Below are 14,695 nucleotides of genomic sequence, written 5' to 3' on the forward strand. Positions count from 1 at the left end.
CCAATGATTTGGAAAATTGTCTATTAGCAAAAATTTTCATGTTCTCCAAAAGTAAATTTTAATTAAGGCTTTTTACCTTAGAAATTTTTCCTAATTCAAAAAAAAATTTGGAAGTAGTAGAGATTGAACCCATGTCCTTGGCACTGAGAAACATCCCCAGCCTTTCTTAGATTCTTGCTTTGAGAAAGGACCTTGCTAAGTTGCTAAGTCTTCCAGACTAGGAGGCTTAAACTTTTAATTCTCCCACCTTACTCTCCCAGAATGTTGAAATTGCATTGTGTACCACAGTGCCCAGAAATTTAAATTTTATTTGAGTAACATACCATATAAATATTATTTTAGTAGCATGCCATATAAGTTACTCAGTATAATTGTGCTGTTCTTTTAAAATACAGAAAAATCAGTGTTACAGATCTTATGCAAAATCATATCTGTGGCTAATGATACAAACACACAAATCATGGGCTTGGTTATATGCTTAGGTGACTTAACTCCATTAGAATATCAGAAATTGACCACAAAACTATAAATACATCTTTCATAATCTATGTGTACAATGCTTCTTCTTGTTGTTTGTATGTGCATATTTGGCTCTACAGAACCAACCCATTCTTTCAAAAGTATCAAACTAGTTTTTTAAAATATATACTGAAATGGAGTTTATTTTTAAACCATTCTCTAAAATATGTTTTAGGTGTTTTTGAAATTATAGTATTTATTATATTGAAAATCTGGGGCCTGAGATTTAGCTCAGTGGCATTAAGCACCTGCGTGGCAAACGCGAAGTCGTGAGTTCAATCCCCAGTACAAAAAAAAAAAAAAAAAAAAGAAAACCTGGAGAATTGATTCTGTAAGTGGAATAGATATGATAAAGATTTTTCCTCAAATTCTTACCCCACCCTTAGTGGGCAGACTATATTGAGATTATCTCACTGGAATTTTACCTCTGTGTAAAACAGCAAAGGTATATTTCATGAGGATTATGTAATCTTTCTGTTTGTGGTTGGTTTGTTTGCTTTTTTGTTTTGTTTTGCTTTGTTTTGTTTTAGAGATAGTCTTACTAAGCAGTACAAACTGGCCTCAAATTTGGGATTTTCCTGTGTCAGCCTTGTGAGTTGCTGGTAGTAGTTTGTTGCCACCATGCCTGGCTCAAAATTTTAAAACCTTTGTTTTCCTTGTTTTCAGTACTGGAGATTAAACCCAAAGCCTTCACACCCAGTCTTTTTTATTTAATTTTTTTTAAATTTTGATTTAGGGACTCACTGAGTCTCTTAAGTTGTCAGGCAGGACTAGAATTTGTGATCTTGTTGCCTCAGATTACCAGAGTGCAGATATTACAGATGTAAACCACCACGCATAACTAGAATTTTGGGTTCTTACGTGATCATTTATAAAGGCATTTGCTCACTTTAACTGGAAACCATTAAATAAATACTACACATTTTGACACATTAATAACTGATATCTAGTTTATCCTCATACTTTAATGGAGCTTACCAAACATACTAAATAAACTGTTTCAGTCTAAATAATAGGAAGCTATAAGGTTGATATAGTTTCCTTAAAAATAGAATTAGAAGTCTAACAAATTTATTAAATTAGTTTCTGGCTGATACATGAAACATTAACCTTTTCTAAATACATGAAGTAATTATGATAATTGATGATGAAATTGGACACTAAGGAGAGATGAGAACAAAGAAGTTGACAGGGAAAAGTGGTAAGATCAATATTAAAGACAGAATGACTGGAATTCTGTGGAAAGTGCACTAGAACTACAGAAAGTGGTAGTTGGAAAGTGGCATATTTTGAGGGATTTCAGATGATCAGAGTAAGCATATGTGAAGAAGAGAGCTTCATGAAACTCAAGTTATCAGATATCATATGATGACTGTTTTAAGTCCACAAGTGATGTTTGAGCACCTGGGTTTTAATCCTGGTACTAGGCACCTACCAGCTCTGTATCCTTTTAGTCATATATATAACTAAAAATTGTTTCTTCATCTGGTAAAAAGAGGTTATTGATAGCACATTTCTCACAGTTACAAGGATTAAGTGATTTATTATTTATAAAGTTCTTGGATAGTATGTAGCATATGGTAAATAATTGTAAATATTTGTACCATCATCGTCACAATCATCATTTTTATGATCCAGTTCTGCATGAATCTCTAGTTTTAATTCAGAATTTATTAAATAGCTATCTCATATAAGGCATTGTGCTAAGTATCCTTTTAAAGCTTTTGAATAATTTTCATTGGCTGTTTTGTGCTTCAGGAATTTGAGGTTGAACAGAAATAATACAATGAAGCCCCCCCAAAATGTTATCTTTGAAGTCTTTGCCTTTAGTTTTCTTTGATAAAGTAAAATGCTATTTAGTAAGAATAGAGACTCAGAAGGAAATGGGACAGATCAAAGCAGTGATTACATAAATCTGTAAAGTAGATGCGTTCATTAGCAGAAGAGAGGCATGAGTATAGACCCAGTTGTAGCCATAAAGGAGAATCTAGCCATATTGCTGAAGCATTGTAGTATCCAAAATATATGCTGATATGAGTTAGGAAGTAATAAAGACAGCATATTAGCCTTGTGGTGTCCCAGCATGAAACAGTGGGTTAATATGCTCGTAGTTAGGTTAAACACAAAGGGATACCATTTCACAAGTTGACAAGGAAGGCATAGATATTTGGATATTGGGCTATAAGATAGTCCCAATTACCAATAATGAAGTAAAATTATGAAAATAATGATCTTCTTTGTAAAACACATTAATGGAGGTGTCTGAGACTCCTAAGAGAGCAAACCTTGTGCTATTTATTATTTATAAAAAGTACTTCAAGTTTGCATTGTCACCTGGCCAATAGCCACAGGCAGTTTCACCTTCTGGCTCAAAACACACATTTTCTTCATCTACACAAATGCCAACCATAATGTTGCATATCAATGAGTGTGTTTTGTACACTGTAGTTAAAAAAATCAGTGTAAGTTTGAGCAGATATGGGGAAGGAAAACAATGTGATGTGAACTTTGTTCTCTGTGTTTAGGCAAGCTACGACCTATATCTATGCCAGTGGAATATAATTGGGTGGGGGACTATGAAGATCCAAATAAGATGAAGAGAGATAGTAGAAGAGGTAAGTGTTCTAGAATTTCAGTGTAGGATGGGTTTGACTGAACAATAGACAAATTTAAGTTTTCTCTCAGTAGATCATTATGCCTTCAATGAAAAATTTATACTGTCATTGACTTTTCAATGAAACCAGGTCAGACCAATGTTTGGCTATCTTGACCCATTATTAAATAGATATCATCTATGAATTTATTCTAGGGAGTCAAGGTAGATAGTACAGTGTGAAAAATGAATAATTGTTCATTTAGTTAATATTCTGAAAACCAAGGTCAGAAGTGTGAAACTGCATAGAGATATTGAGTTTGTGAGTAAACACCTAAATTACTTATTATCTAAGGTACAGTTTGGTAGTACATTTTAGTCCACATTGGTCCACAATGTAACCTCTGACTTTTGCAGGAAATAAAACCTCAGGATGAGAATTGAAGCACATGATTAAAAAAGAGCTAATGCAAACTGAGCCAGTGCCTCTAATGAATACCATATTGAAATGGGGGGGATTGCTTTTTTTCCTGTTCCAGATTGTCTTCTTTCTTGGGGGTGGGGTACTCTTTAAGTATTTATCAAAAATAATTTCTGTGTTCACTTATGCTATGGAGATGATCTGTAAATAAAGCAACTGAAAGACGCATTACTAAATAAGGTTTTCCAAGTGTGGAGTGGAGGTAATGGGCCTAGTTGGTATTACTGCTGCTAATTTTATTTTCTGAAGTAGAGCCCTAAGATCATGTTGGAAAGCAAAAATAAAAAACAAAACAAAACTATTCATAAAATTTAAGCTCTCTAAGCTTCCTAGATGGTATGTTTAACCTATTATTCCTACTCAGTGTACATGATTTATTTCATTACTGCACAAATCTATAAACTACATGGACAAAAAACCATGAATATCTGCTTTAATTTTCTTAACACTTGTTTTATGATGTGAACATTTCCAAAATTGTTGTCAGTCCAGGAACATTGACAAATCTCTTTACATCTGCATATTCATTCCATTTCCCAAGCTTCAGTTTCTAATCTCATTTATTTTATAGAATATAAATAATTCAAGGAAAAAGAAATGCTTGTCATATGTTATCTCTGAGTCGTTCTTGTGATACATAATACTGTACAGATGCTTGTTGGGGATACCTTACGAAGCACTAATTGCTTACTATTCATTCCAGCATAGATTTTATGAGCTAAATTTCCTGATTTGATTCATATCATTGGCTTTAACTTCTGCAAGATCCCACCTAACATTCATAGGCCACATCAAGCTTTAGAAGAATTCTTCTGAGATGCTTGTCAAAAATTTAAGGATCAGATACCAGAACTTCTGGTTCAGATTCTGATATAGTTAGTCCAAATATAAAATCAAAAGAAATATGTCAGCTATTTCTTATTATTCAATGATCCCCAAATTATATATATGTAATATTATATTTTATATGTTATATAATATATAATATTATATATTATATACTATATATATAATTATATATATATATAATTGTGTGTGCTTATATATTTATGTATGTATATATTTTTTTACATTAAATAAGATTAAAATTTTGAAACAAAAATTTATAGCACTATTATTAAGTAATAATAAATTTAAGGTATTTCTATATTTTTATTGGTGTATTTATCTTTTTTATATAGAAAATTCACTACTTCGATATATGAGTAATGAAAAAATTGCTCAAGAAGAATACATGTTCCAGAGAAACAGCAAAAAAGACACAGGGAAGAAGTCAAAAAAGAAGAGTGATAAGAGTAATAGCCCAACTCACTATTCCTTGCTGCCTAGTCTGCAAATGGATGCATTAAGACAAGATATCATGGGCACACCTGTGCCGGAAACCACATTATACCATGTAAGTAAAACTTTAAAAACTCTTTGATACAGCTTTTATGGGAAGATACATGACTGTCTGAGGAAAATTCCAGGTTATTTTTATCCTACTGCCAGATTTTCACAAAAGATTATAGCTTCAGTGTATATAGTCTTGAATGATCGATTATTGATTTGTCTTTTAGTACAGATGTTCAGTAAGTTCATATGTTGTAGCAAGTTGAATTTTTAATTAAATAATCATAAAATGATGGAGAACTACAAATAATTAGCAGATTAATGATCTATAATAGGATAATACAGTATGTGGTTAGCTATACACTCAACATTAAAGATAGAATGTTTAGTATATTCATGTTTACATTTAAAAATGAGTGCATACTGTGTGCTAGATGTGGACTGTGGTATTAAAGGTAAAAATGAGAAGACAAACATACTACTATATGGGGAGAATGTTATGCTGATAATCCCAGTATAAATTACTTGTTGTAATGGGTGGATAAAGAAATGGTATAAGTGACATAGGGAAAGGAGGACCTGGCACTTCAGGGGAAATGAGAATAGACTTCATAATGGGGAGCATTTGAGGACAAAGTGAAAGATGAGTATCAGTATTTTAGTAGGAAGGTATATAGATGTGTGCTAAAATTGTGTAAGAATATGGTGTGTTCCAGGGAGTTTGTGCATTTCAGAATTTCTGGTTCATTAGAAATTGAGAGAAACTGTGTGAGAAAAGGATAATAGATACAGGAAGACTAGAGATATAAGCAGCAAATTTTATGATAAAATATTTAGACTCTTTTCTGTAGTGAAGAGTTATTTAAGAATTTCAAGTTAGGGACTTAGTATGATTGGACTGGCCAGTTGAATGTCTAATGCACAGAGTATCAACCAAAAGGTCAAAGGTAGAACCATTAATTCCATCCCAGAATGAGCCTAACAAACTAGGACAATGGCCATGTAGAAGCTGAGACTCTTGTTAGCCAGTACGTTCACTTCAAAAATCAACCCATATGCAGGTACAAACTCCCTATGATGAATATGATCATTATGTATATCTGAATTGTACCAATAAACTTTATAAATCATCCTATACTAGGCTACTCTGTTGTACCAATAGAATTGTAGGTTCTGTTTAGAAGTTGGGAAAACAGATAACAAGTTTTTAAGTAGAAATTTTAAAAACTATGCTTACTGTTCAAAATATCAAAGAAATTAATCTACTATTTTGAGGTTGTACTTTCTAGGCTACATATTCAAGATGTGCAAGATTTATTAACTGGAGTTCTTTCTCTGAGTAAATACCTTAAATCTTAGCTCTGTCATAAAATTTAGATTTTTTTCTTCATTTGGGGTGGGGTGTCATTATTCTCTTCCTCCCTGCCTATTCTCCCATAACATACTTCTGAGCCTCTTTCTCTCTGTGGCAACAAATGCCCCCTAACAAAACCTGCTCCATTAAATGACCAATAAAGTCAATTATTTTTTCCACTGACATTTGAAGTGAATCTGAAAACATTACCCTTTAATTCATCTGAAGGAGACCATTTTTGTTATCACTACTAGTCAGAAAAAGCATCTGAACACTGAGCTTCCACCAGTACCTGGTGTTCCAGTCATAAATACCAGTCTGAACAAAGTCTGAAAATGAGAGAAAGCTGGCTTGTTCAAGAAAGGAGTTAATAGTGAAAGTGAGGCTCAAGAGGGAACAAGAGGCTACTTGAATTAATATCATATCATCTATTAAAGAGTTTGGATTGACCTTACAGGAAGATGGTGAACAGTGAGCAGCAGAATAAACATCCTCTCTGAGAGAAACAGTCCAGATGCTAGAATATAGCATCATGAGGAAGACAAGAAGGAAAGAAATGGGTCCCCTGAATCCAGGAAAAATCTGAAGTGAGAATTGAAGCCCACAGAAAGTGTAAAAAGAAAAACTAAAAGAAGGCAGTAGCTGGTGGAGCCTTTGACCAGAGCCAGACCCACTATGGGACAGGAGCTGTTGGAACTTGGGTATGCACGGTCATAGTAATGGTGGCAACTGTTGACCCCAGAGGCCTCTGTAAAGAGGTGCAGCGATGGAGGGAGTGGCAGATGCAGAGGACTCACTGGCTGGTGGTGAGTGCAGAGGACTCAGTACTGCTGTGGGAGAGAGCAGTTTGCCAGGAGCCATTTTGGAGTTGGGCCAGATAAGCCCGAAACCAGAACTAGTGTTGGCTTCCTCCAGCAGCTCCTAGCTGGGTGCAAACCAGTGGGAATTGCTCGAACTAAGACCCGCCCCTGTATGTATTCAGCGGCCATCTTGAAGGTTACCTGGCAGTAGCCACCTCAGTCTGGAATCAGCCACTGGCCTCACACACACTCCAGGGACCATCGTGGAGGATACCCATTGGTAACCAGCCCAGATCCACAATTGGCCAGCCATGTGCACTCCACCAGCCATTAGGGTGCCAGCGCAGGATGGAAGAAGCAGCAGCCAGTTCTGCACCAGCACACCCAATGGCCACCATCAGATACCCATAGCCAGCACTGGCTAGAGGAACTTGCGTCTCAGAAATTGTGAACATGGAAGAGATCAGAACCCGCACACCTGAAATTTCTGAAGTGATGGCAACTGAAGTAAAGTAACAACTTCAGGAGGCTATAAAAGAAATTAGAACAGAAATACTATCTCAGGTAAAAGAAGAAATGAAAAGCATAATAAAAGAATTGCTAAACACCTCTAAAGAAGATATAGATTAAAATATGGTGGAACATAGGAAAATGAGGGGAACCTTGAATAAACAATATAAAAAATTTAGAATACATGAAAGAGATTCAAAGAGATATCCAGGAAATTAACTCCATTGAAAGCTGGCACAACCACTTGAAAGAAACTGAAGATAGATTTTCAAACCTTGAAGACAGGTTTGCAGCTTTTGATCATGAAAGGAAAGATCTCTTAAAAATAACAAGGAACCAGGAAGTAACAGTTCAATGGCTGCAAGACAACCCTAAGAAATATAACTTAAGAATAATAGAAGTGAGTGAAAACATAGGGGTAAACACACATGACATTAAAAGTCTATTTACACAAATAATATCAGAAAACCTCGCAAAAATGGGAAAAGGAAGTGACATTCAGATAAGTGAGGTATATAGCACTCCAGCTAGCCATAATGAAAACAAATCTACACCCAGACATATAATAATCAAGATCCAAAAATTCAACACAAGAAAAGAATATTAAAAGCTGTTAGAGAAAAGAAACATCACCTATAAAGGAAAACTCATCAGAATCATGATGGACTTCTCAACACAAACCATCAAGTCAAGAAGAGCTTGGAGTCAAGAATTTCAAGTCCTAAAAGAAAACAACTTCCAATCCAGATTGATGTACCTTGCAAAAATATATCTCTCAACATTAATAGAGAAACAAGATACTTCCATGACGAACAACAACTGAAGGAATTTATGACTACCAACCAATCTTATAAAAAATACTGAAGAATATTCTAGAGAAAGATAAAAAAAATACCATAGTTCCAGGAACAATGGCAGAGGGTGATTACCAAGCTGGGCAGAAAATTAAATAGAGGGGAAAATTAGGCAGCCAACAGCATGGCAGAGATGAGGCAGTGCTTGTTGGCCATAACCATTAATGTAGATTGCCTCAATTTACCAATAAAGGAAACAGGCAGAGTGGATCAGGAGACAGGATTCATCAATATGCTTTATACAAGAAACACATTTAACTTGAAAGGGGGTTTGTAGACTGCAAGTCAAAGGAGAGAGAGAACAATGCTATGTGACAGAGAACCGGAAAGAAGTGGGGTAGCTTGCCCATGAACTGCAGAGTGGACAAGAAAGACATGGCATTTTTATACAATGGAAAGTTACTCAGCTATAAAGATAGATAACCTTGAGGCTCTTGTAGGTAAATGGATGCAACTTGAGATCATACTCATAGATGAAACGGTTCAGAGTCACATGGGTGAACATCACGTTATCTCCCTAGTATAAAAAACTAAAGGAATGGGATCCAAAATGCACAGTACATATTGTGAAAGTGAAAGGAAAAGAAGTGTATAAAAAGGGAAGGCAGTGCCCATTGTTAATCTATTGTCTGATTTACACCCATATTGTTTCCATTCTTCCAACTACTTTGATATACTGTTTCAGTTTGTCACATTTTATTATATTTGATGGCATGGACAGCAATTTCAAAGATAACAAACTATATTATGGTAGCCATTATTGATTTCCTATTATCTTATTTTGAAACCTTGTATTGCTTTCATTGTTTTGTTTTGATTGATTTTATTCTATTTTGTTTTGTTTGTTTGTATTATGTCTGATGGTATAGGCAACTACTTTGAATATAACAAGAGGAGAAGCATTGTGGTAGCCACTGTTGTTTTACTATTATCTTGTTTTGAAATCCTGTATTGCTTCCAGTTTTTGGTTTTATAGGTTTTATTCTGTACTCTTTTGTTTCATTTTATTAGCTTGAAGGTATGGGCAATTATTTTGAAGATAACAAGAGGCATTATGGTAGTTATTATTGATTTCCTTATATCTTGTTTTGAAGTCATGTGCCATGTTCATTGTTTGATTTTGATTGACTCTATTCTGTTCTATTTTGCTTGATTTTATTCTCTTAAAAAATAAAGAGGTTGGACTTATTTTAAGACTTTTTGAGCTGTAAAAGGCACATTGAAATATTTATGCTGCTTTATTCTGTGTTATGTGTATCCAAACAAGTATATACAGTACCTTATGGGGAAGGAAAATAGACTAAAGAGTCTTATAGAAAAGGATTATTAAACTAAGAAAGACTAGGAAAAGTGAACTGACCTGATACCCAAGAATATTGTAAGTATTGTCTAGGACTATAAATTATTACCACCTTTCTGAAGGGAATTATTTAGCAAGGTACATCAATAATCTGGTCTATTAACTTTACTTCTAGAAGTTTATTCTAGTAAAGAAATGAGAGGGTAAAATACAGCAGAAGAAAAATCTGCCTCCTACTTATATTAGGTATCTGGAGTCTGTAACATGGTAGTTCTTAGGTAGATGATACTCTTCCCAGCTAATTTGTGTTGAGGGTGGGCAGGTCAGCAACAAGTAAGGGATATTGTTAACTTAGGAAGCATGATCTCCCTTGTAACATTGATCCACTAGTTTCAGAGTAGAAGACTAGACATTTCCTCTATTCTCAGGTTTAGAAGAAGCATAATATCTGTTATCTGCCAAATACACATTGGATGGCTGTAGCCACTATACAAAAAAGAGGAGTTTTATAGAATTCTTAAGTACCCTTGAGGACCTCAACCTGTCATGGTCATGTATTCAGTACTTCCACAATCATCAAGGGAGTTTCAAACTTTGTTATGTCTTTTGAACCATACAAAAGCCTCCTATTTCTGAATAAAAAAGCTTAAACTCTGAAAGGTTAAATGACCTACCCAAAACTGTTGTGAAAAAGTGTAAGTGCTATTGTTGGAACTAGAACCAAAATCACCCATCCCAGGTCTTTCTACACTCCACCCTGGTGATTTGTAAATGGTAGGCCTTGAAAAACCAGAGAAGATTTTAGTTTTAGTGAGTCAATTTTGAAAAAGAAAGTTATGTGAAGAAACATATGCCTTCATCTATTGTTGTGAATGACATATTAAGTACCCCGATTGATTTATACCCAGATTTCTCTTTTGCTATGTATTACTGTTTTTTTTAAGTTAGGCCAGACAAACAGAGCTGCTGCTGTTACCAAACACAAGTTAGTTATTCAACATAATCTATTGCTTGACTACAGAATATTATAATTAAATTGCTAGAGCCTTGGAGGCAAAATAGTGTACAGGAAAATGATATATTTTCCTACTTCACAGGAAATGTTGATTTTACCTGTTTGGAATTTTTCTTTATATTCTCCTGAAAATACACAAACATCAGTTATAATCCAATCAACCTTATTATAAACCACTAATCCTCATTTTACTAATTCTTATTTTGGATAAAACAGTCATTTTTAATGGGATAGAATTTAAATAGAAAAGGATTATGGCAATTGAGTATTGAGCACATAGGTTGCTATCTCTGCTTTAACACTAGCTCCACGTAGTCTAAAGATTTTGAGTTCCAATATAGAGAAAGTTTATTATAAATTTCTTGTCAAGATCATAGTAGCAGTTACATATTTTAAAGCAATTTACTTATGAAGATGTGTGTATTATTCTTTATGAGAAGACCTACATTGTAATTCCCACTGGTCTGTTTTGGAAAGCAACCCAGTTAAAAAAAATACAAATCACAGCAAATATTGTTAAGCCTAAGATTTTGACCCATTTTTCTTAGTAATTATTGCAGAAATGTTTATATGATAGTAAAGATTTAGTGTGTATGGTATTATAAACTATACATTTTTAACATTAATTCCACATGGTATTTTGTTTTTTCCTAAATTTATTTAAAAGGAAAACATTCATTGTGCTCTAGCCACATGATTGTCCCAACAATTCTTGACCACTTCTTCCCCTTTTGAGAGGTTGTTCTCGCTGTAGAAAATGCTTTTACACATTCTTTCCCATGGCTATCCAACCCTAAAATCCCACGTGGGCATTCCTGACACTGTCCTCTGAACTAAATCACTCTTACCTTTTATGTTCTCTTAGCCCCCAGTACATCTTTAGAACCTCTGTGGTTATTTGAAAGTATGTGTTTATTTCTGTGAATATCACCTCGGTATGTGTCTGTCCTCTATGTGGCAAATCAAGCATGTCCATATCTATCAGAGGCAGGTACAGTGTCTACATTTTGTTAAGCACTATATTTCAGCACCTAGTATAAGTGTAGTTGTCTTATATGTTCTCAATAAAAATGTGATGAATAAGTTAATTAATGAGTGATTGCATGTGGATAGGAACTTTTAATACCTTTCTCACTGTCTTGAGCCTGCAAAGAGAGCTTTTCTGGTCCTAGACCAGTCTCACAAGCGCCACCCATATAAGGAGTTTAGTTTCTTCCCCACAGATCACACCATACCTCCTTCATTCCAGTGCAGAGCTTCATTTCCAGCTATTGCTTGCTTTCTTCTTTCCCTGTCTCATTGCAGAGGCCCTAATATGTCCATCAGCCATACATGATGTCTTAGGTCCTTTTCTTTCATTGCTGAGACAAAATAACTGACACCCAGGGTTAAAGGGGAAGGCTTATTTAGCTCACAATTTTTAGAGGTTTTAGTCAATGATCAGCTGGCTCTAAGGCAGGGAGGAGGTTGGCAGAGGGACAAAACAGTTCAGAGAAATGGAAGACAGCAAAAGCAACAAGAAAGGAGTGGGGAATCAAACCTCTTTCATTCCCTTTCATTGTATGCAAGCTACATATATGAGGGTGGATAAAGCACTCACACCCAATCCAAGCATTAGACCATCAACCAATCACAAACTGTAGTTCAACTACCTTCAAAAAACCCATCTCCCCCATGACTGTGTGAGGCTTTGGGGATACATCCAGACACAAACCATAACACATGACATAACATATAGAGACCTTTTGTATGGTGCCAGTTATTAAGGACCCCTACAGTGAGACCAAGTCTCTTGCTGGGAGTTAAGGTTCACTGTGGGAAGAAAGAGCAAGAGATAAAATAGGTGTGCAGCAGGGATGTGGGATGACTAGTGCAAGGACAAGGGGGAGGGTGAAGAAACTAGTTTCGCCAGGGGTCTTATCTTCTTCCACAGGTCTAACCTCACCCTTTGAGCACCACCACAGTCACAGCAGGCTAGGCCTTCCAGCTGTTACCAGAAAAGAGCTGGGATATTCTGTGTTCTGTCTGCCTCAAAGGGCAGGACAAGGATAAGCTTGGAGGCTCTGTATACGCAATTTATAATTCATGGTCCCCAACAATAACATTTTTCAAAAACCCATAATTTTAGCATGCAAATTTTCTTCTGAAAATGTGGAAGCTGTTAGTTGCCAAACACTTCATATGATCTGAGGATACATGTAAAAAAAAAGCAGAAAGCAATATGTATAAGTATGGAATTCAAATGAGGAAAGTCTTTGTAAAGAATGAATTGTTCTGAAGCTCATCCTTAAATCCCACAGGATTTTTTTTCTTAATATGATATGGAAACAACAACTTGCTTTCTCACTGAGGCTGCTAAACTAAACTCATAGTCAAAGTAATCATTTATTTTAAGTCTACAAGTAAGTTTGATTGTAGATCCAGACAGCATGCAGGTATACATAAACTGAATAATGGTGGTTTTAGATGATTTATCAAGAACACATTTTGAGTAGATGTTCAAAACTGTATAATTCCTTTCATAACATTCTAACATATGTGTGTATTAGAGTTTTAGGATATAAGTGCAAAACATTCAGTTGTCATTTTATTTCCATTAAGTACTTTTAGCTCTTATGTTCAATATGTGAGTTTTTTAATGGAAGTAGGACGATGATGGAGAGATATTAAAGGAAATTTGTATTTCTTTAACAAGTAAATATGAAACAGAAACCATTCTAAGCACTTCATAAATAGTAATTCATTTAATCCTCATAGTAACCCTGTAGAAGGGTGCCAAAGTTGTCCTTTTAAAGATTAGGAAGCTGACATATGAGGATTGTTATATGAGGGAAATGAGAACTGAGCATTTGTAGTCTAGTTCTTAGAACTGCATTGTGCCTCAAAAATTAACATCACAGGAGTCCAGGAAGATATCTCAGCAGCACAGCAGCTGCCTGGGAAGCTTGAGGTCATGCATTCAATTCCCAATACCAAAACAAAAAACTCTAACATAACTTAGCAGAAGATTAACAGTTCTGGCATCAGTCATGTGTAAGGCCCATCCTAATTTCTAAAGAATATACAAAAATAAAAATACTGCTTTATTACTAATTGTTAGCATTTACTCCTATGCTAAGACCTTAGACATGAACTCACCGAATCCTCAAAATAACCCTATGAAATAAAACACAGAGTTTACTTGACACACAACTAGAAAGTAGAAGATTTGAAATAAGCACCCAAGCAATCTGATTCCAGAATTCATATCTTTAGATGAGTGAATAATTTTTACTCACAAGGATTTCACCATCGAAGGGGGAAGACAAGCCTATTATCACAAAGGTGAAAAATCTCTAGCATGTATAAACTCATAATTAAATTTATTTGTGGTTATATAATTTGGTTTCTCTAACAACTATCTGATTTAGCTGCATTGTTGCAGGTCAAAGTAACTAAAAAAGCAATTAATTTTAGCAGCAGTGAAGCTATCTCTGAGCTAACAGTTGTTTCTAACAATGAATTTCATCCTAATTTTGCTTTATTTATCCAGAAACAGGGCTCAGTACAATATAACATGTTTCTTATCAGTAGGGAACATACAAACATGTTAGAAATTCATTCTATATATTATTGTATTTATTTTGAGTCATTTTGTAGTTGATTCCTATGGATGATTTGATTATTTATAGAGTTTAATGCCAAATTCCTATTACCACTGCAGAGCCTTTCATGGGAACAGTTAGGTCTATGAAAAGCCTGCAATCTAAAACCTTCAGTGGGCACAGATGAAATATAGCCCCAAGAAATGCCTTCTCTTTTTAGCCAATGAGTCAGGAAAAGGGTGGTACAACAAGACAGAAACCTTTCAACAATACCTGCCTGGTCTTAAGGCAAAACCCATGAAACAAGTTATGCTTCTTGTACTCTACACAATAAGCATAGAAAGGGTCCATTC

General features: G+C 35.0%; 1 protein-coding gene and 1 long non-coding RNA gene across 10 annotated transcripts in view; one reads left to right on the forward strand and one right to left on the reverse strand.

Annotated features, from left to right (window-relative positions):
- The window catches only part of Cnksr2 (connector enhancer of kinase suppressor of Ras 2), a 284,365-nt gene that overhangs the window by 200,281 nt on the left and 69,389 nt on the right, over positions 1–14,695 (forward strand). For 3 of the 5 annotated variants that reach the window (XM_063242887.1, XM_063242889.1, XM_063242891.1), the window contains 2 exons: positions 3,045–3,134; positions 4,775–4,989. In XM_063242887.1, coding sequence (XP_063098957.1) covers positions 3,045–3,134; positions 4,775–4,989 — 305 coding nt within the window. The remainder of the gene's footprint in view (positions 1–3,044; positions 3,135–4,774; positions 4,990–14,695) is intronic. The other 2 variants (XM_063242888.1, XM_063242890.1) reach the window with 1 other exon arrangement.
- The window catches only part of LOC106026909 (uncharacterized), a 121,350-nt gene that overhangs the window by 91,768 nt on the left and 14,887 nt on the right, over positions 1–14,695 (reverse strand). The gene's annotated exons all lie outside the window — the stretch shown is intronic.

This window comes from Cavia porcellus, unplaced genomic scaffold (assembly GCF_034190915.1).
Source record: "Cavia porcellus strain 051 isolate PalLab524CR breed Dunkin Hartley unplaced genomic scaffold, mCavPor4.1 scaffold_33, whole genome shotgun sequence".
Classification (NCBI taxonomy): Eukaryota; Metazoa; Chordata; class Mammalia; order Rodentia; family Caviidae; genus Cavia; species Cavia porcellus.